We start from the raw sequence: 22,164 nt of genomic DNA on the forward strand, positions 1-22,164 counted from the left end.
CCCAAGGCTCTTTGAGTTTATGAGAATTGCCAATACCGCATTGGTAGTGACAAGAAAGCTACTCAATTTATCTGTATTTTTTTTTAAAAAAAAAAGTAATAAAGGAAATTTCAAGCCAAACAAATGAAAAATGTATCCTTCACACAATATGCATCTAGATTCAGGTAGGTAGCCGTGTTGGTCTGAAGCAGTCGAAATAAATTTAAAAATTGTCCAGTAGCATATTCTTTAGATACCATCTGAAGAAGTGTGCATGCACACGAAAGCTTATACCCAGAACAAACTTAGTTGGTCTCTAAGGTTCTACTGGACAATTTTTTAATTTATTTCGACAATATGCATCTGTTTGTGCATGTCATAAGTCTTATAGAAAACCATGGGCAGGGGAAAGGTTTTTTTTCCCCATATTTCCAGATCTTTCCTGTCTCAGGGCTCACATTACCTCTGCTAACTGTACTTTAAGCCTATCAAGCTCTGCTAGGAGGATCTCTTGGTTTTCTTTCTGCAGCTCCATCTGTTTCATGTGACCCTGTTTCAATATTTCTGTTGCCTGCTGATGTTCCTGATGCTGACGGACAAGCTCTTGACGCATATCTTCCAAACGCTCTTCATACAATGATCTCTGACTTGAAGATACTATGCTGGAGGTTGAAACTTCATTTTGAATCTGTAATTTTTGTTGGCAAGTATTAAAAATGGCATGAGTTCCATGAAGTAAAAATTTTATCTTACATAGATGTACCTTACATTACCTGTATACCACCAACATCAGATTTTAAAACTCAAGAAGTTTAAAGCCATGCTTTGCTAATAAGAACATTTATGGTAATAAAATGTTATTTACAGTGCAGTCCTATTGATATATACTCAAAGTAAGCAACATCAAGTACAAGAAAACTTACTCCAAAATAAGCATGCAGGATTGCAACCTTAGTGAACTTTTAGTCTTTTATGTCCTTTTTTGCATTATTTTGTTTGAACCAGGCTTCCTCAACCTTGGCCCTCCAGATTTTTAAGACTACAATTCCCAGCATCCCTGACCACTGGTCCTGCTAGCTAGGGATCATGGGAGTTGTAGGCCAAAAAACATCTGGAGGGCCAAAGTTGAGGAAGCCTGGTTTGAACTATACAAGCTGAATATCAACCACCACAATTACAGGATATCCACCCTACCCCCATTCTCAAGCATTATTGTTCACAACAGAATGAGTGGTTTGCTAACCATGCACTGGGAACAAAGAAAATTCACCAAATTATGATTTTCAAAGTAATTTTTTTGAAATATGTTTGATTGTATTTACCAGAGATGAATTCTGCATAAGCTCTCTATCACTTAAGGAAGAGATTGTTGAATCAAAGTTGTGTAACCCAAATGTTTTAGCAGGCTTAACATCTGGTTGAAATTGTCCTTCAAGTGATGAAATTTCACCACATTCTTCACTGATCTCTCTGCTAAGTGATTTGGATTCTTCATAATTAGGCATCGAAATGAGAAGAGAAGCACTATCGAATTTTTCAAGACATTCCTTTCTAGTGAAATTATTTTCTTGCTGAGTTTCTATTGGTACTACCGATAACATTTCTTCTTCCTTTAGATTTGCAATCCTTGCTAGTTCATTTTTCTGTGCAAACTCAACGCTCATGGTTACCACCACCTTAATAAATAACAAATTGAGAGTGAGAGAAAGAGAGGAGCTACTTTAGATTTTCATATAGATCAATGAATGATACATTCCCTCCATCAGTGACAGCGTAAAATTAAGCTTGCATTATACATATTAAAACAAGTAATCAACAAAACAAATGATTTTTATTTTTAATCATTTGTGACATTTGATAAATGGCAGAAATATACATGGGATAACAGGAATTAGCTAAAGGGATGTTGAAGTAGCACAACGGGCAATATCTATATAAGGACTTGCTTATAAGGCAAAACATACTCCTCAAAGTATTCCACAATACACACAGCACTGACAGGAGTACTTCTTCACTCAGTTCAGTTTATACCAAACCATGATTTGTGCTAACCATAGTTAAGAAGCCAAACTACAGTCTGAATCAGGTCTGGAGAAAGTTTTCCAGACCATGAGCTGCATTTCCTCACGGACAACTTGTGGGGCACAGGAAATCACATGCCAGTGATCAGCTGACACAGGCAAATCTGGGTGAAGTAATAGAGGTACTCTTATGTTTGGACAGTTGGCTACATTTCAGCCACCCAAAAAACAGAGGTTTCTACACTCCATCACCCACTACCATCACTCCTTCCTTCATCGAGGCATCACAGTTCAAGGAAACATTCAAGCTAGGCAAAAGACTGTGATGAGAGTGCAGGGCTGATGAGGGGTATGGCCCTGGGAGACTCTCAAGTGTGGAATAGCAAGGCTTGAAGGGATTCATTTGACAACCCACCCCCCAGCCTTAAGTTCCCCAACCCTGTTTGAAACTACCACACAAATGATGCTTTACACTGTTTGTCAGTCTTGTTTGCTCAGAACTCCTGTATTTACAGGCAGTTGGCTCTCTGATTGGCCTATATACACTGTCTGTCAGTTTAGATGTAATGCCAAACTATAGTAAACCTTCCTTAACCATGTTTAGGCATGATTCTGAATTAAGCCCCAATATATTGCCAAAGAAAGATGGTACCTTTGCTACTTCTTGCAGTAATTTTTCTTGGTACTGTTCTTCCAGAAATTCAGTAACAGCAATGTCATTAGTGAGCTATATATACATTAAAAAAACAAACAAACAGAAACAGGAAATGTATTCATTTTTAAATAATTTTTTTTAAAAAAGAAAATCACTTTTGACTATTCTAAAAGGTTAACTGTACATATTATAAGCTATGCCTTCAGCGTGAAGCAAGGTGATGGCCAGGCATAGACTTTCAAAGTATACAACACTGATTTCTACAAGTAATATAATAGCAGCTCTTTTACTGGCTAAAGCACAGGTTTTTGTAGGGGCTCAGCAGTGACTCATCCTGCATCTCATATTGTAGGTAATAACAGCCCATACCACAAAGCCCTGTTTTTTTGCTGCAGCAGAATTAACACAGCACATTGCCCTTTTGAAACACATGCTGAATGTTCTATCTCGGAATCAAATAGAAGTTATTAAGAGTGAGCAGAATCTCCTGACCAAGTATGAAATCACTTTACAGTATTATCATTTGCTCAAGAGGCCCAAATCTACTTAAATAAAGCTAAAGGTAGTTAGATCACTGCAAATCAGTTAATCCCAGATGAAATCTGTTTACAAGTTTTGTGTGTGCTTGTGTGTGGTTTATGTTGATGAGGATCTCTTATTTGTAAACACTAAAAAGTATGCTGGAAAAAAAGTAAAAATCCAGAGTAATCTACAGTACCTCTTCTGGGATTTCTGTACATTGTTGACGATCACTTTTAGCATTCTTCCCATTCTGCTTAACTTCATTTTCCTGTGATTCCACAGAAATGCTAAAAAGAAAATTTAAAAGGTGAAGCACATTTCTTCTCCTAAGATGTGTCCATTGTTAAAACACCCATCAGAGTCACAGATACAATGAAACTTTCCAAAGCAATCCAATATTAATAGATAACATCATCAATGTCGTTTCTCAAAAGTGGCAAGTACAGTCATGCCTTGGTTTTCAAACAGCTGAGTTCTCGAATGTTTTGGCTCCCGAATGCCGCAAACCCGGAAGTAACTGCTGCGGTTTGCAAACTATTTTCGAAAGCCGAACATCCGTTGGGGCTTCTGTGGCTTCTGATTGGCTGCAGGAGCTTACTGTAGCCAATTAGAAACTGCGCTTTGGTTTCCAAACATTTTGGAAGTCGAACGGACTTCCAGAATGTATTCCATTTGACTTCCAAGGTACAACTGTACATGCAAAGGAGGCCATATTTCTTACAACTACAGAACATAAATATCAGAAGCATCAAAACAATTTCACTGAAAGATAGCTGAAGGGTGATCTGTGTCAAGTCTGGGAGTTTCCAAAACCTAAAAGCACACTGGGGGGGACCTTATAAACAAGCCGCTCTCATGCTTGTTAGGGCGCCTCCAGTTAACCAAACCAATTCCCCCTTTCTTACTGGGAGGAGAGGCACTAGTATATTTGCCTCTTCTCCTCCCTTCATGCTAAAATAGTACATGGTACCCTCATCCTTGTCTCATATTGCAGCGCCAATAGAATACCAGGGGCTTGATAGTATGAAGGTTTTCCCTGCTATCCCAACTGCTGCATTCTGCTTTGCAGATGATCTCTCACATCCACACTCTCTGCCGCAGCTCTTTAGCGCTCAAGCAGCAAAGACACACAAGGGAGAGACTGATGTTTGTTGTTGATATTCAGCCCCATCCCTTGTGCTTTTATGTTCCTGCTGTTTCTCTAGATCCTGCGGAAGCTGGAAACCAGGTGTTTTCAATTTCCCCAGGGCCAGGACTCACCCTGCAGCAGATGATCTCTCATGCCCTATTCATTATCACTCTGCAGTTCTTAAAAGCTCAGAGTCTGGGTCGGAGTGATATTCAATCTTTCCCCCAGTACTCCTGTTCTCTATGATCAACATGCAACAATGATAATAATGGCATTGTACTTGTTCTGGTTATCAGCTGTTTTGTGGAGCAGAGAAACCATGATTATCTCCCTCATGTTCTTGTTCCTTCTTGATTCTCTGGCTAAGCAATACCACTGCTAAGGATTTGAAAACAAGTGGAGTCAGATAAACCCAGACTTTCAATATCATATCATCATCATCATTTTAAATTTCTTACCCATCCTTTACCGTGAGGTCTCACAGGGCAGGTTACAACAATTTGTGTTCAATTTGCATTGCACAACATTGAATTTGATGGACTAATGTTCTGCCTTGGTGTTCAACAGTGTTCTTTGTCCCTGTAGTTTCCCTGAATAGGATGTTCCTGGACCCCTGGGGTCTATTCCTGATCTACTAGAAACTGATTTTAATATCATAGTTCTAAATTGTAACCTGGCCTGTAGGACCTCATGATGAAGGATGGGTAAGAAATTTAAATTAATAACGATAATAATATGATATTGAGTGCATCTTAGACTGGAAAGATTTACTTTTCAGGGTTTGGGTTTATCTGATTCCAGTTGTTTCCAAGTCCTCAGCAGTGGTATTGAAGGGTAGCAGAGTTTCAGACAGGAGATGCCAGGGATTGAACTGGGACTTTCTGCCTGCAAAGCTTTTGTTCTACAAACCACGTCATGGCACACACCCCTTCACAAATCATTCAGAAATCATGGTCTGAAGTGGTGGAGGCAACCTGCACCATCATTCTCCCAACAGCAGTCTCTGTTCACTGATCCTATACAGGTGAAGAAACCACCACATTTTCTTTTGCTTATAAGACAATATGGTTGCAAATGGGGAAATCCTTGAGGAGAAAGCAAAACGCCCCCGTCATATACCAAAATGGTGGTGGGGAGCAAACTCATTTTTAGCTATGGAACAAAAATGCTTGTGTGATCTCTGTTGTAGCTTTTGTTGTTGAAAAAAGGGGAAAGCCAAAATCATAGGTACCTGCAGCAATCGGAAGCCACACTGGCATCTTGGAGTCTGCTTTGTAAGTGGACTATCTCTGCAGTATATCTTTCCTCAGTTTCTTTCAACTGCTGATGGAAATATGATCTGAGGCGCTTCACTTCCTGAGCATGTTGTTCTTCAAGTCGAGTTTTAAAGTTATCCATGTCTTCCCAACAGGGTGACCTCACTTTAAGATCTATGTATGAACAAATCAAACAATAATTCTAAACATACCGTATGCATAAACCGGGGTGGCGGGGTGGGGAAGCAAAGGTTACCAGAGCAACATTTCCTTTTACAACAAATACAATTTGTTTGGGGCGGTACTAGCAATCACTCCAAAGGGTTTAGGAATTCATGTGAGCTTCTCAGTAGCATCCGACTTTCAGGGTTCTCAGCCCGAGAATGACAACTGAGTGGGGCCCTCATCAAGATGGGCCAGCACTACCAGCGGTGTCAGGGCATGTTCTAAAGGTAGAAAGATAATGAATCAAGCCCAGATTCAGGTACAGAGGTACCTTCAGAAGAGAGTGGCTCCTGGTCTTCAGCTGTGGGGAGAGCTTTCTTTTCTCCCCATTCTTGCTCCTCAACTAGCATACATGCAGTACCCAGATCAAAACGGTACCTCCATATTTCACATGAGTTGTCAGCGTTATTTTTTCATTCCACACCCTCAAAGCACTAGGCAAGTTTATTCACTCTAGAATTTCTTCAATGCTCTCCCCACCCCATGTACATTTTGAGACTTGCCCAATATGGGAAGGGTCTGTGGCTTTGTAACCGATTTAAATGGATTTGTCTGCTTATATTACACAGATCTTCTAATTTGACTTTAAATGTATATCTTTACCAGCAAGATCCTGTGACGGAGTAGGTAAACATTCTACACTCTGTTGAAGACAGTCGCTTTCTTTTCCATTGTATTCTGCAAATGATGCCTCTTGCTCTTCAAGCTGGAGAAAATTAAATAGAACCAAATGGGAGACATGGAACATTAACTTTCTTTCTAAAATTGCTGCTAACATTTTACTTTTTGTATATCTTGCTGAATTCTGCATAAATGTGGACAGTTTCGAAGTTGTGATAAAACTATATTGCCACTGAAATGTATATATATCTAACTAACTCATAGCTCTTTGGTTGTGCTTAAGTTATTATGTCAACAGTCTTCGGTGCCGTCATTTCTGTGCATGTATACTCAGAAGTAAGCCCCAATGAGTTTCCAAAAATATATATTCTATCCTTAAAGAACATAAGAGAAGATGCATCTAGCTCAGCATCCTGTTGTCAGTTGTCAACCAGATTCCTGTGGGAATCCCGCAAGCAGCACCTGTGTGCAACAGCACATTTCCCCACTTGTGGTTCACAGCACCTGGTATACAGAGGCATACTGCCTCCCTTAAACGGAAATATAATGTAGCATTCATCAGCATTAGCCATTAATTGCCTTGTTTCATTCTCCTTAAAGCCATCCAAGCTGGTGACCATCACCACTGCTTTGGGAAGCAAGTGCCATAGTTTAACTATGAACTATGGGAGTAAGCACTTCCCTTACCATCAGTGATATTTACAATGCAGTGTTATGCATGTGTAACTCAGAAAAGTGGCTCACTCCTTAATTCTGTCTAGGATACAAGCAAAAGGCAACCTACCTTTTTTCTGTCTTTCACAAACTTTGAATGATAGTCCAGTAATCTGTGATACTCTTCCATTATCTTGCTCAGAAGAATTTGCAGGGTTCCTTGCAAAGCTAAAGGCAGAAAATGAATCAAACACAATTATTGTGTTGCTCTAGTGTATTCATTTCTTTTCTTTCTATAAACATTACATTAAACAGCATTCTACTGCTATGTTTTTAGAAAATGTAGTACAGTGATAGCTCAGGTTAAGTACTTAATTCGTTCCGGAGGTCCGTTCTTAACCTGAAACTGTTCTTAACCTGAAGCACCACTTTAGCTAATGGGGCCTCCTGCTGCTGCCACACTGCCAGAGCACGGTTTCTGTTCTTATCCTGAAGCAAAGTTCTTAACCCAAGGTAATAATTCTGGGTTAGCGGAGTCTGTAACCTGAAGCGTATGTAACCTGAGGTACCACTGTATATTCTTTTTGCCTTGCCATGGATGGTGATTTTTCTCCTCTTCAATCAGCCAAAACATGGCATATTTTCTACAAGCAATTTATTACAAAGGGGAAATAATCCTAGCATACCATAGCCATTAAACTGTTTCCTAAATGCCGTTTTTTTGTTTTTACTGTCCCTGTTAGGTTTTAAAGTATTATGGAGCAAAATCTTGGACTTGGTTTCAGTTACTTGCTAAATGTTAAAGAGATTTTTTAAAAAAATACTCCAGTGACCATGCTGTTGGCCCTGCAGCTCAGACTTCTGTCCCTCCAATTCTAATATCCCCTCTTTTCCAGTGAACTTGGTTCAGTTTCACCTCTCTTTTTTATTCTCTCAAGCAGCTCAGATTATTCACCCCAAGTATTTTACCATGGAGTCATGCTGTTTACTTTCCCCATTGGACCATAACAATTTTTAACTTGCTGTAGAATTCTCATGGTCAACGAACCCTTTCCTAAGTCCACTGTGTTGTCTCCCTTTAGAATTCTCAAGCCTCTTTCTTTCCAAGGCTTCCTGAATCCCATTTAGAAAGCTAACATTCTGCCAGAATATCACTGCTCCAATTGCTCCTGTGCCATCCACTGCCATGATCAACTCTGGTAAAGAGATTTCTCTAGCTGTTTGCATAGCAAAACCCCAGCCTTGCTATGTTCCAGCCAGTGCTAGCTTCAGCTCCAAGTTGCTCCACAGATAAAAGCAGCATTTCTATGTTTACAACTGCTACCAAGGAGATAAAAGACAGGGCTATAAAATTAAGATTTGTGTTTTTTGATACCTTGAGCTTCTGCTCTTGATATTAACATTGAGTTCGATTGTTCTCTCTCCCCAGCACCAGATTCAACAGCAGGTGAAACATTTTCAAGTTGAACGCTGCAAAGGGACTATAAACAAAGGAAGAAAGTTAAACATATTCCTATTGCATCTGACTGTATCAAGCAAACAGGACGAGGTCAATAAAACCATTATAACATCTTGATTCTTCCTCCTAAAATGGGCATGAAGAGAATTTAGCAAGAGGTAGATCCACAATTCAACAATCCTAAGAGATTCGCCCATGAGATGTAGGGATCCACAAGTGCACACAATAAAGGAACTTTTAGTTTAATTTTAATAGATGAAAGAATACAGGATTTGCAAATGATTTGTGGTAAAATGCTTCTCACCTGAGTGAGCTTAGAACATTCTTCAGCTACTGTTTTGCTAAGCCTTTCTAGATGCACCCATGGAGACTGGCCTTCTTCATCTGTGAAGATAAACCATCACTGAAAATTATTTATTTTAGAATGCTTTCCAACAATTTGAGAAAGGGGGACAATAAAGACAGATATTTGGGTCTGTTTTATCTATACACTATAATAAAATTCAAAATACAAAGCACAGCAATCACTTGAATGATTACAGCCACCAACCAGTGAAATTAGAAGACAACTGTGGAAGGTCAAGGAAACATAGAGATGCCTCCAAGCAAAGGCAGGAAATGAATTGAAGCCTCTCAACATTGGACACCTAGCTACTTCTTCTGAAGTTTGGCATTTCCTAAGGAGCAACCAAATCCCACATGATAACCTTTCTCACTCATGAGAGGAAGCAGAAAGAATAAACCAACCACTTTGCACAAAGTAAAATCTTGAGATAATATGGTGGTTGGAATTTGCTAAACCAAATGCCTGCCTCAGATTGGGAGTCAGAGTTCTGCATTTGTATACCTTAGCATCTTATGTAAAAAACAAACTACAGCATTGCTTTTTAAGGTCGAATCTGTTTAAACCGGATACAAATGTTAAATCAGAAATCACAAAATTAAAATAAGAAGACACCAAAAACCTGCTTTATGTGCTACATCATGAGCACCATAATAATGTATGCAATGGTCTACTGCTGCCAAACTAAAACCAACTACTAATACAAAAGTACTGCCTCATATTTAAAACTTCAAAAAGAATTTTCCTCCCCTTCACCACTTTACCTAAGTTTTGATTTTTAACGTTCTGAAGATCTAGTTGGCTTTTCTTAAGTTCATTCAGTTCTTGTGCATGATGGGACTGGAGCTCTTCTTTAAGAGCAGAGAGCGCATTCTCCTTTTCATTTTCCATGCATTCGCGCACTTGGTCCACGTGAGCCGAGTAAACCAAAGACAGGCAAATGCGCTGGGCTTCCATCTGCAGTTTTAAATCGCTCTAAGTAGAGATGGGCATCGTATGAGGGTATCAATAAACGTTTTTCTAATGAATGGCTTTAAACGTAGCATCAAAACGTCGGCAAATCAGCATTTGAGCTTATTTTACAAGACTTCAATCGATCATGCAAAATTAAAAAAAAACCTGAATACCAAAGTTCTCACTAAACATTGCCACATCTCTCCCACTCCCAGCCCCACTTCTCTGTTGTTCACTCCGTTGTTCACTATGTACCATACTAGGAAACCATGTTTCCTTTGCAAAAATTCAAATCACACTTATCCGCAAGGCTGTAACATTTGCCAGAAAATGCTGACTCTTTACTAGTCCTCATAGTGACTGGATTGATTTAGAGGGAACATTCTCAATTTCAAAGCACAGCCACTCTTTTTAATGAGTTCAGTAGGACTTTTTTATGGGTAAATATGCATAGGATTACACGGAGACATATTAGCTGCTGAGACGCAAGCATAGCGGAAATGTTAATTGTGTGGGTTACCATAAATACCTGTTCAGATTTCAGCATATCCAACTGCTCCTGAAGCTCACTTTCACTTTGCAAATGGTTCAGACATGAAGAGCCTCCTGCTAGCCCATCATTCATTTGGTGAAAGTTATCCAGCAGTGATTCTGGCTCTGATATTGAATGTTCAATTGTCTCTTCCACTGGAACATGATGAACCACACTCTGGTTTGCTATCAGCTTCTCCTCTCTTATAGCTTTGTCATAGTCTTTGTATGAATCAGGAACAAAGCCTGTGTGTTCACAAACTCTGGGGTGATCTGTCTGTAGCCCCCCATTGGGGTATTTTGTCTCATGTTCACATGAGTTCATATTCTCTTCCAGTCTGTGGCTAACTAGCACTTCTAGTTCTTTACATTTCACTGACATGTGTTCTTTATCTTGTTTTAGAGATCTAACTTCTTCATTTAATTGGCATATCTGACTACTCTTTAATTTCAATTGTTCGGAAAGATCAGAAAGTCTCAGTGAAAGTTCTAGCTTCTCACGCTGAGTGACCTCAAGCTTTTCCATAAGCTCTGTTGTGTCTTTTTCAACAACCTCCTCAACATCAAATGTTTCTGATCTTAGGATCTTCTCTCTCTTACCACAAACAATCGTACTTTGACTTTTCAGTACAACTGATGTATCTCCTTGTAAATGTTGGATCTCATCTGTCAAAGCCCGGAGCTTGGCTTCATATTCTGCTTCTCGCTTGTCCTTGCTCTCTTCTAAATCCAATTTTACCTTTAGTAGAGAAGCATGGGTTTTTTGGAGTTCCTGGTAATTATGCTCAGCAAATGAAAAGGAATTCTGTAGCCTTTCAATCTCTTCTTTAAGTTCAATATCTTGTTTTACAAGTTTCTCATTTTCTGCTATCAGATTGTCTATTCTGTTTTGCAAATCAAATTCTTCTGATTCGGAACTAATGCCATCAGGGAAGCTTTCTTCTGTATTCTTAATAGTATACTTCTTTAGCTTCTCTTTCAGAGCATTGCTTTTGTCTTCAAGAAAATTGTTTTGTGTTTCAAGTAAGGTACATTTTTCTTGAAGACTATCTTCTCGTTCTTTCATTTGCTTTTCTAATAATTCTGTTTTCAGCTGCAACACCTGAACTTCCTGCTCAAGTGTTCCCTTTTCTTTTTCTCCTAGTCTAAGCGCTTCTATCTCCTTTTGGAGGTCTTGGATCTGAAGCATCATTTCTTCAGATTTAGAATTTACAATAGACTCCTGCAAATCTTTTAGCCTTGCTATTTCTAATGTGAGCTCATTCTGCTTTGCTATTAAGTTTTCATTTTCAAATTGCATAGCTTCCATCTTTTTGCTCATTTCATTTTGTAAGTCATCCAACTGCTGTTTCGACTGCATAATGATATTATCTTTAAGATTTTCAGTGTTTATTCTGTGCTCTTGCTGTAGATCATCTCTAAGTTTTGATAACTCTTCTTCATGGCTGAACAAAAGATGAGTCCTCAGTCTCTCTAGTTCAGCTTCTTGAGATTCAGCCATCCTGCCCAAAACTGCATCCTTTTCTCTTTCTAGCATTTCAAGTTTTATTTTGTAATTTGTAACTTCTGCCTCATGTTTCTCTTCTAATTCTTCCCTGATCTCAGATGCAGCAGCAAGTTGTGCTTTTAGTTCTGCGGTAGTGATTTGTAACTGGTCTACTTCATGTAACTTTGATTCTCTCTCATTTATGGTCTGCTTGGCTCTCTGAATTTGCTCTCTTGCAAAGTCCAGCTCTTGACAAAGATCTTCAACTTTATTTTGCAGAGCAGACTTTTCTGAGGATAATATTTCAAGCTGCTGTGATAAATCTTGCCTCACCTTTTCTTTCTGGTAAGTAGCTTCCTGAAGCATGAGGTTCAACTCATTAATTGCAATATTCATTAAATGCATCTGGTCTTCATTAGTATTACCAGAGTGTAAACTCAACGTTCTCTCCATATCTGCTTTTTGTTGGGCAAGAAGCTTTTCAATCTCCATTGTATGTTCCCTAACCAACTCTTGCTTCATTTGCACAATCTGCTGCCCATGAACTTCCTCCAATTCTGCTCTGAGGTCTGCAAGTCTCCTTTGTGCTTCAAGTTCCATTCTTTCTACAATATCATTGTCATGCTGGCTATCTTTGTGATATCGTTTTTGTAGCTCTTCCACAGTTCCCATTAATTGCTTTATTTCATCAGAACATTGCCTTTCCTTTTGTTTAGAGCTGCTTAATTCTACTCTCACATTCTGTATTTCTTGATTCTTTTGCAAGATCTCTTCTTTTACTTCTTCAAGTGAGTTCTCAGCAGCTGACAGTTTTTTCTGAAGAATAAATATATTTTCTTCCTCTTCTAAAATTTTTGCCTCCAATTCTTCAATAGCTGTTTCTTTTTCCCGTAGTTTTCTCTTAGTAAAATCTTCCTCTGTTTTGCATTTTTCCTGTAATAGAAATAAGTTGCTTTGATTTCTTGAATTACCATATTTGACTTACTGCTTTATAAAAACAAAACAAAATGATTTCAAGTGGTATTGCCCATTTTCTGCATGTTCTGAGGACAGCATATAGAGTAATTTCCAAAGCATATACACACTATTTTAAATAGATGCCTACCGTATGTACAATGTGCTTCTTTTTACTTTACGTTATCAAATTTAACTTAAAGCCATTAACTGTTCATGTGCCTGTCCCATTGTGTATGTGTGTGTGTGTGTGTGTGTGTGTGTGGTGGGGAGATAATCTAATATTTACTTCACGAAAGGGAAATGAGAGAAATGAGCAGAATCCTTTCCCTGAATCATCTCCCAACTTGTTTTGATAACTCACTCTGGGTCACTTTTGTGAGGAAAATGACCAATAAATATTAAGAATAAGCATACTGGAAATGACCCAGGTTAGGAATCCTATGATGAACAGATTGGGAGCGGGAGCAGAAGGAGGAGAAGGAAAAATAGCAGTAGTGATAGTATCTGAGGTGAGAAAGTAAAGTGGAGGAAGGTTCAGCCACCCACACAACCATTTAAATGTAAACATTAGACTCCCTTTGGTCCCCACCATCCTTTTTTATATGTAATCGGGAGCGACACACAATTTAACTAGAATGACTATACCCATCACATCTATCTTATAAGATCCCCCCCACACAAACAACATGTATTATTAATATATTACAAAAAGACACAAAAACATGAAAATCTAGTTCAACACTGCCTTTGATGGTTGTCAATGAAGTTGTTCAAATTTTGCATAAGAACTGATAAATTCTTGACCATTTATATGGCATCAAGGTATCTTCCATATATGATATTCTAAGAGGTCCAAATTCATTTCAGTTTTTTTGAGGTTGCATATATTTAATTTGTTTATTTAGTTGTCAACATATTTATATACTGCAGTACCATAGAAATATATCACAGTGGTTTAGAACAATATTTTCAATAATTCTAAAAGGAAGCACTTTTTCATAACACTCACACAAATACGCAGTGTGTTCCCGTGTTAGCATGCTGTAACAATTAGTTAATCCTATACACTTGAAGCAAAGAGATTATATCTCTTTTCAACCATCACCACATGCCTCTAAAAAACACAAGCTTAATGAGAAATATACCATTTCGAAGGCAGTGACTCTCTGTTGCAAAAGGGAAACTTGCAGTTCAAAGTCTTCATTTTTCACTTGATAATTCTTCAATAGCTGCTCCTGTTCTTCTAGCTGTTGCTGATATGCAAGGATCTGCTGTTTTGCTTGCAGTAAGTCAGCAGCCGTGCTGCTATGACTAGTGTTCCTTAAAGCTTCACTTGCCTGCAACTTATACACAGAATTACTTATTAAAGATCAACTGCTTGAATAACAATTATCAAATTATATGGTGGTTGGAGCCAATTAGCATTCTTCATTTCTTTTCCATTAAAGCAGCACATTCGTTGTATTCTAGAGAATTAATGTTGTTACTCTCTGCAAGCCTGGAGTACAATATGGGCCCGCTCAGCCTTTCCGCCACTGTATTTTTGTGGGTCATTTTTGTGAAGCAAACTGTCTTGGATGCAATGAGACAAAATTATTTGTCCCAATAAAGGTCGCATGATGTCAGATATACATTCTCTTTCCGTAGTGCCCAAATTACAAGGAACAAAAAGTATAAGCCAAGCTGTAGCAGTTAACCTGTAGTGTGATTAGGCAAGCCAATTTATTGGCCGCACCTTCAGAGCAACCTCATAAATAAGCCCACAAAATTTATTAGCTTTAACAGAATTGCAAACAGTTTGCACTGAGGTAAGTCCCACTTTATTCACTGGGACTAATCCCTGCACAGTGTGGGGGGTGGGCAGTGGGAGACATCAATATATCATACTGAACCTTCAGAAGCAGGACTTCCCAATGGAAGAGGAGACAGGCTGCCTTGTATGTATTTTGGCACTGCCTTCAAGGCTAATAAATTTTGTTACCAATAACTTACATGTTGAAACTGAATTTGCAGTTTTTGACTCTGTTCAGTCAATTCCAAAAATTCCTTCATTGTTTCATCCTTTTCTTTCCTTGCTTGTTGCAGATTAGCAGTGAGCTGTGTGATAATGTCATCTCTTTTTTTGATAGCAGCCTCAAATTCTTGTAACTAAAGGAGGTGAAATTGTAGTATTAACATGGTTCATATCAGCAGCAGCTATTCTGGAGAAACACTAAAAGATACATTCTGCTCCTGGTGTTTCCAGCATAGCTTTCCAAGTACGATTGTGTAAAAGAATACATATTTATTGACCAGGAACATTGTTTCCCGAATTAACACTTTAAAAGGCGAATATTTGATGGCCCTTTAAAAGTTCTATTTTTAAAGAGGTTTAAACTGAACTCTCCTGTCCCCCATTCTAAAGCTTTTCCCCAGAGGAAGATTTTGGAACTGTTTTAATAAAAACTGGAATATATATAAGCAGACTGCAGAATTCAGAGACAATACTAGAAATATTGCAGAAATAAAGCAGACCTTGTTGCAACCCTTTGCTCTGCCAGTTCCACTGGCCTCAGTGATGAAGGTAATGGTGACTGAACAGTAATGGATTTGGGAAAGGACTGGAACCTTCTCCAGGAGAGACCCAAAGCCTCTCTCTTCCTGTCAAACTTGATGGACCTTGCACTTCAATATAAGATTTAGAGTCTACAAACGATTAAATACTGCCATATCTTAAAAATTCTGAACAAAGGAGTGCTGACAGTTACCACTTTGTACAAAATAGTTGCCACTATTAAAATCCACATTCAAGTCATTTTTAAAAGCTTCTACCCACACCCAAAGCATAGCAAATGCTCTTCCAAGTCTGTAATCTGTTCCTACCAGTTGCAAAAGATGCAATGTCTGGCATTTATAAATCCCTGACCTCTGTACATCCACTCAGGTATATTCTGGTACACAATCAAACGACAGCACAATTTTAGGGTTTTTCTGCAATATTGCATAAAAATAAACATGGAATACTAAATGGGCATACATGTGGGCAAAGCATCTGAAAAAGTAATACAAGACAGAAGGTGAACGAAAGGAAAGCAAAAGAATCCATGTGCCACACATCTCAGGTAAATATTCTCTTCTGAGACTATTCAACCAATCCAAAGGATTGAGTTTTAGCATAAAAATGGGAGCTTTTTAAATTCTAGACAAACAAAAATTGTTTCAATGTAAAGCAGAAAACATGCACCAGTTAGCTCTCATTGAAAAGCAAAAATGCTAAGAGTAGAATTAAATCAAGAATGTCAAACTGGTACAAGGTTGTACAGTCTAAAGGAGTATCTAAGATAAGTAATTAGCACAGCAGTATGCAGTATGTTTTTAAAATCTAGATCCTTTTTCATTCATTCATTCAAGATTGCAGAACCAAGCAAAAAGCTCACAACCTCTCCAAATAATCTCCATGTAGAGTGACAATGTACAATGCAAAGCACAAATGAATGCTCACGCATACAATCTAAACAGCAAAGTATCAAAGGAAAAACAAGACAACCTACATGAAAAGGTACACTACTAAGCTAAATGAATTTGGTCCAAAAGCAGCTTCAATTAAATGCAGCAAACAACTATAGTTGTTCATTTATTAATTTTTATTTAATCAAATATTTATCCCACCTTTTGACTCCAATGGGGCCAAGGCAGCATATACAATTTCCTTGATTTAAGGTATTTTTTAAAAAACCAGATGCTTGGTAAGAATAAGAATTATCTGGCCTATCAGAACAAACAATGGCCAAGAACCAAAGAATCACGTGCCACCTTCCAAGTGCTTGAATACACTCCCCATTTCCTGGTTCTTCTTCCACTGCTCCTTGCTGCATCAGGTTATCTCTACACTTTCTGGAATAGTTTTTGGGATGGGATTATGGGGGATACAAAGGGAAAGGGGTTGCACAGAAAGCTTGGGCTATAAAGCACTCTCCCTAATATAAAGAAGCCCCTCACTCAGGAAACAAGTAGTGACTACTGCCACTGACAAAGACTTGTCACACTCAAAACACATTATGAAAACTATTTTTAGGAATGGAGTGGGTTTGCAAATAGACGCAATAATTTCCTTCAACATGTTTCGAATTTCCCCTCCGGATTTTTGTTTGGTTTGCAGTTGGCACTGTCCTCTGTCAGCTGATACACAGAAGCACCAGGCCAAAGGCCAAATAATAATTTATAATAATTTCTTTTTTGTACACTGCCCGTATGACAGGGTTGCCCCAGCCACTCTATACATCTACATCTATAAATCAGATGTACATGTGTACATTGCCCATTGACACACATGTAAATTATCTAAATGTGCATGGCGTGCATGCAAATTACCCAGCAGTGAATCTACATGGCTGGCTGAAATCTTGTTCCAGTATGGTTGCACAAAAATTCCATGACTGGGCAGATTGCTCAGCCATGCTGTTCCCATGGTCACCCCCATCTTTACCGTGGGCAGGGACAGATGAGAAACCAATGTGGACTATAGTCACATATACACATTACATACAGAGAACCTTTAATAATATGGGGCAGACACAATTTTAGCAGTCATTTTCCTTACTTAAGAACTAGGCAGGTGATTTCATTCTGTTTGTAGTACAACTCGGGTAACAAGGTTCTTCTTGTTTAATAGGAGGAGCAAGTGCTATTTTGGCACTGTCCTTTTTAAAAACAAGAACAAAAACACATAAATAGGCTGCATTGGTGGGGATGGGACGACCCCATGTCTTTTCAATAGAGGGTCAATTTTTCTACTGCTATAATTCACAGAGCCAAGAGCAAAACTCATGAACACAAAACCAAAAGAGATAGAAAGCGTTACGACATATGGTATTCTTTCATAAAGCAAAATGATAATGAACATGGACACCACTGACATACTTCTCTCTCACATTCAATGCCTTTGAATTATGACAAGCAATACTGAAGGACTGTGTGTACGGCTACAAAGCATGCAGAAAGCAACGTAAGGTAATTATACCTGTTGCAATCCTTCTGTACCATATGCTGCCCTCATTTCTTCTAGCTCTCTGTTTAGCTCTTCAATCTCTTGCTGTTTTCCAGCCAATTCATTCTCCATCATCTCCAGTCGTGCTATAGAATGCTGTATCCCAAGCTCAGAATAATTCTCTCCAAATCCAAATTCTTCTTCCTAAACCAATCCAAGTTCCTTAGCATCTCAGCATTTTATAAAATTTGTTCAAGGTGAGGATACTTAAAACATTTCCTTCTCATCAGATAGCACTTTAGCACATTGCTATGGAAACCTGTTTTGTTAGTATAATTTGCTCCAGAAGAGCAGTAACAATACAGCACTGCTGTGACATCAGTTATAAACTGAATTTTGTCTTCCAAAGATTACTGAAGAAGCAATAGCATACATGTATAAACTACATAAGGTAGTAAACTTTTATAGCATGCAAGCAAATGAATTTCTGTTAGCAATCCTGATACATTCCCCAATGCAAAGCATCAAGTGTGTTTAGTACTGAGTACTATGATTTAATTTTAAATACTATACCCTAATAAAGTCTGCAGGTACCTCTGTTCTTGTCAAAAAACTGCAACCATTTACCTGTATAAAAAGAATTTCTAGATGCATTATAAATTTAAATTGTAACTTACAATGCAACCCTGCACATATTTACTCACAATTAAGTCCCATGGAATTCAAAGGGGCTTATTCCTCAGCAAACATACACAGGATTACAGCCTCAGATTCTAGCTTTGCCTGTTTACATTTTATTCCTCCCTCAAATTATGCAAATACAGCCAGTAAGTCCATAGCTTTTTGGACAGTAAGATATAACAAAGAACACTGCCGTTTTCCATAGCATGTTTTCCATACAAAAATCTGAACCAGTTCAGATAAACAGTTTGTATATTTATAGGGTTCCAAATCCACAGTGTTCAGATTTACATACCAATTTGCCATGTAGCAGCTTTTTATTTTAAAAGATATGATATTAATATGCTGTCCAAAAGTAAGATGTGCATATCAGCAGATAATAGATCAAAGTTTCTGTAATATACATACACCAAAAGACAGACTTTAAAAGCTGGCAGAAATAAGTTATCAATGTATTTTTGGTGTTTCACTGGGAGTTAATTCTATGAATTATTGCCTTATGAGAATGAAGGTGCATGAAAGGGCCAAATATCTAAATTTTAAGTGACATGATTTTGAAAAGAATACTCTGCCATGATTTGCTCAAGATTCCCATAAAATATTGTGTATGGGGGGGGGGATCTTAGCACCCACAACACTCCTGATATGAAGCACCTTCACTGTATTCTTTTTGGCACCTGCTAAAAACATTCTTATTTAGACAAACCTACGCAGATGTTTAGAAAGTTCATGAGAGTTTCAATTTGTTACAGTCTTTCGTTGTTTTAACTTTTTGCTGTAAAATTTTAAGCGATGATTTCATTATTTTACCTTTTTAGTAAACCGCTTTGAGGTTTTTTCTGCAAACAAGCGGTGTATAAATGTTACAAAATAAATAAAAGCTAAGTAAGCAGGTAAGTAAGTAAGTAAGTAAGTAATTCACTCCCAGAAAGCCAGACTCTGGGCTGAGGAATAGGACACTATTAAAATATAGTAGCCTGCAATCTAATGTCTATGCTTACAGCACTGAACAGCAAAACACAGAAGTCGTTAACATTACTGTTCAATAAAAAGAGCTGCAGAATTTGTCTGCTGAACTAGTCCGTTATTATTCCAGGTCATCTCGTTCCAACTTAAAACTTTGTTTTAACTCAACAATTTTGTACTGAAGATTTTCGCCACGGTGTAAAGGCACACAGAAAGCATGTGAATTATTAAGCGCTACTGAAAATAAACTGGTGGTTTGAATACAGCAGAGCATTAAACCTTTTGCAGAATGTGCAGATACCAATTCATAAAAAACCCTCCAAGGTACAATATATAAATGAGTTCCCTATCAGGACAGAACATACTACATTCCCCATCCTTTTCATCTCATATGTGAATTCCATCCTCCCATATTACTCTAGGTCCATCTTATATTATTATTATTTATTGAATTTTATACAGCTCTATACCCGCAGGTCTCAGAGCAGTTGGGATTCAGACAAATAGATGCTATGTTTCCATGAAGAAACTTGTCCCAATATTGAGGTTATCCAGAGTGGGCTACCATGCACTGCGAAGTGATGCCTCTGGGAGGCATTTTTGCATCTTCCTCTTCTAAAGAGTTCAAGAACCACTTTCCGCCGGTGCAGGAGGGTGCTTGAAACTTGCCCCATGTGCTAACTCTGGAATTGTTGCTCAGCGAAAGGAAAGAGGAGGTCTCCTAATAACTCTCAGCACCCTTAACAAACTATGATTCCCAGGATTATTTGGGGCAGGGGAGCCATGAAAGCTTAAAGTGGTATAATGCTGCTTTAAATGTATAGTTCAGATGGGGCCTCTAAATACAAAAGTGCTCCTAAACTCCAATGTGGGTGCCTAGGATCCCACAGCCCTCCTAAACTATCACTACCTTTCCATATGGAAGCCTTCTATGTAATTCTCAGTACAGTGGTACCTCGCAAGACGAAATTAATTCGTTCTGCGAGTTTCTTCGTCTTGCGGATTTTTCGTCTTGCGAAGCATGGATGCACCCTGGTATTAACGGTTTTAAGAAAAAGGAAACAAACTTCGCAAGACGAAGCAAGCCCATAGGGAAAATCGTCTTGCAAAGCAACTCAAAAAACGAAAAACTCTTTCGTCTTGCGAGTTTTTCGTCTTCCGAGGCATTCGTCTTGCGAGGTACCACTGTATGGTTCTGCGTGTTTCTTACAGATGCACAACAGAAAGTTAAAAGTTTAAGGCAAATGTGCTTGAAACGCATTTCCTTTATATAGGGTTGTCATGTTTCAAAAAGTGAAATTCCAACACAAAAATTGTTAAGCTTTTTTGGGGGGGGCAAGCAAAGCTGTTTCGCTTTTATGGCAAAAACACAAAACAATTGATGTTTTTGAGCTATTTTTAAGGAAGGTGGCAAAAAAGACACTGCCAACATGGGTTGCCATATGTCTGGATTTTCCTGGACACCCCCCTCCTCCATTTCCATCCGGGTGCTGCTTCTGACTACAGTATTCTGGATATGTCCAGGAAATTCTGGACGTATGGCAACCATATTATCCAGCATACAAGATATATGCTCAAGACTTAAAAGCAACAAAACAATTGAACGTATGAAATATAGTACAGTCATACCTTGGTTGACGAACGCCTTGCGAGTCGAACATATTGGCTCCCGAACTCTGCAAACCCGGAAGTGAGTATTCCGGTTTGTGAACGTTATTTGGAACCCAAATTTCAGGCTCAGCTTCCAATTTGCTGCAGGAGCTTTCTGCAGCCAATCAGAAGCCGCACCTTAGTTTCCAAAGATTTTGGAAGTCGAACGGACTTCAGGAATGGATTCCATTCAGCTTCCAAGGTACGACTGTAACACCTTCTACCACAAGAGGTCAGTATCACATTTTTACTTTAAATTAAGTAAATAACTGGCCCCCAAAATGTATCAATCTCCTAAAATTCTGAAAGCATACCATAGTTTTAAAGAGCAACTAGTCTCATGTCGATACAGTAAAAGTCTTACTTGAAGCTGTAAATTCTCCGAATGATTCTCTCTAGGAAACTCACAAATGCTATCCCACTCTTGCTGGGTTATTTGGTCGCAAGCATGGGATCCAATAAATATTTTACATTTGTCATGACTCCAGTAATTAAGCAAAAGCTTAATGTTATCAAAAGTGGCAGACAGTTTTGCTAAAGGTGGTGCTTTAAGCAGATAATATTTTCCTTTGAAAAAATTCCAGCTGCTGTCATTCTAGATTCTCCCAGGTAGGATCCACTTAAACCATATAGTAGTAATAATTTATCAGGGGGGTGTTTTGTTACAATGGCTATATGAACTCAGTACAAAAATATATTCACTTTTGCATATATTCACCACTGCAAAAACAAAACAGTTCAATTCTATACATGTCTACACATAAATAAACCTCACTAAGTTCAGTAGGACTTAATCCAAGTTAAGTGGGTATAGAATTGCAGCCTAAATCAAGCTTTATAAGTAGCTGATATTAGAAATACAGCTGGGGTTTTTTCTTTTTGTTAGTTTTGGGGTGGCTTGTGTTCTGGAGGCTTCCTGCAGACAGCCAACAAATGAACAGGAACACTATAACAATTCACTGGCTTAGGGCTAACAACACAAGGAAAATGGGAAGATAAACTTTTTTTTTAACCATTATCCTATTTTATAGTTCTATAGCAGAGATGGGAAACCTGTAGTCTTCCAGATCTGGCTAGACTACAGCTTTCATAATTGACTATTGGTTAAG

The 22,164-nt window shown here is 38.4% G+C and overlaps 1 protein-coding gene across 13 annotated transcripts in view; it reads right to left on the reverse strand.

Annotated features, from left to right (window-relative positions):
- AKAP9 (A-kinase anchoring protein 9) overlaps nt 1–22,164 on the reverse strand; it is a 111,796-nt gene that overhangs the window by 66,285 nt on the left and 23,347 nt on the right. For 7 of the 13 annotated variants that reach the window (XM_081931336.1, XM_081931335.1, XM_081931342.1 and 4 more), the window contains exons 4-18: nt 18,332–18,385; nt 17,792–17,962; nt 14,785–14,940; nt 13,938–14,135; nt 10,348–12,768; nt 9,629–9,839; nt 8,826–8,905; nt 8,438–8,543; nt 7,193–7,290; nt 6,391–6,493; nt 5,538–5,736; nt 3,374–3,464; nt 2,653–2,727; nt 1,302–1,655; nt 443–667 (exon numbers count right to left, since the gene is read on the reverse strand). In XM_081931336.1, coding sequence (XP_081787462.1) covers nt 443–667; nt 1,302–1,655; nt 2,653–2,727; nt 3,374–3,464; nt 5,538–5,736; nt 6,391–6,493; nt 7,193–7,290; nt 8,438–8,543; nt 8,826–8,905; nt 9,629–9,839; nt 10,348–12,768; nt 13,938–14,135; nt 14,785–14,940; nt 17,792–17,962; nt 18,332–18,385 — 4,542 coding nt within the window. The remainder of the gene's footprint in view (nt 1–442; nt 668–1,301; nt 1,656–2,652; nt 2,728–3,373; nt 3,465–5,537; nt 5,737–6,390; nt 6,494–7,192; nt 7,291–8,437; nt 8,544–8,825; nt 8,906–9,628; nt 9,840–10,347; nt 12,769–13,937; nt 14,136–14,784; nt 14,941–17,791; nt 17,963–18,331; nt 18,386–22,164) is intronic. The other 6 variants (XM_081931333.1, XM_081931344.1, XM_081931338.1 and 3 more) reach the window with 5 other exon arrangements.

Source organism: Podarcis melisellensis (assembly GCF_964234715.1).
Source record: "Podarcis melisellensis genome assembly, chromosome: 12".
In the NCBI taxonomy this organism is placed as follows: Eukaryota; Metazoa; Chordata; class Lepidosauria; order Squamata; family Lacertidae; genus Podarcis; species Podarcis melisellensis.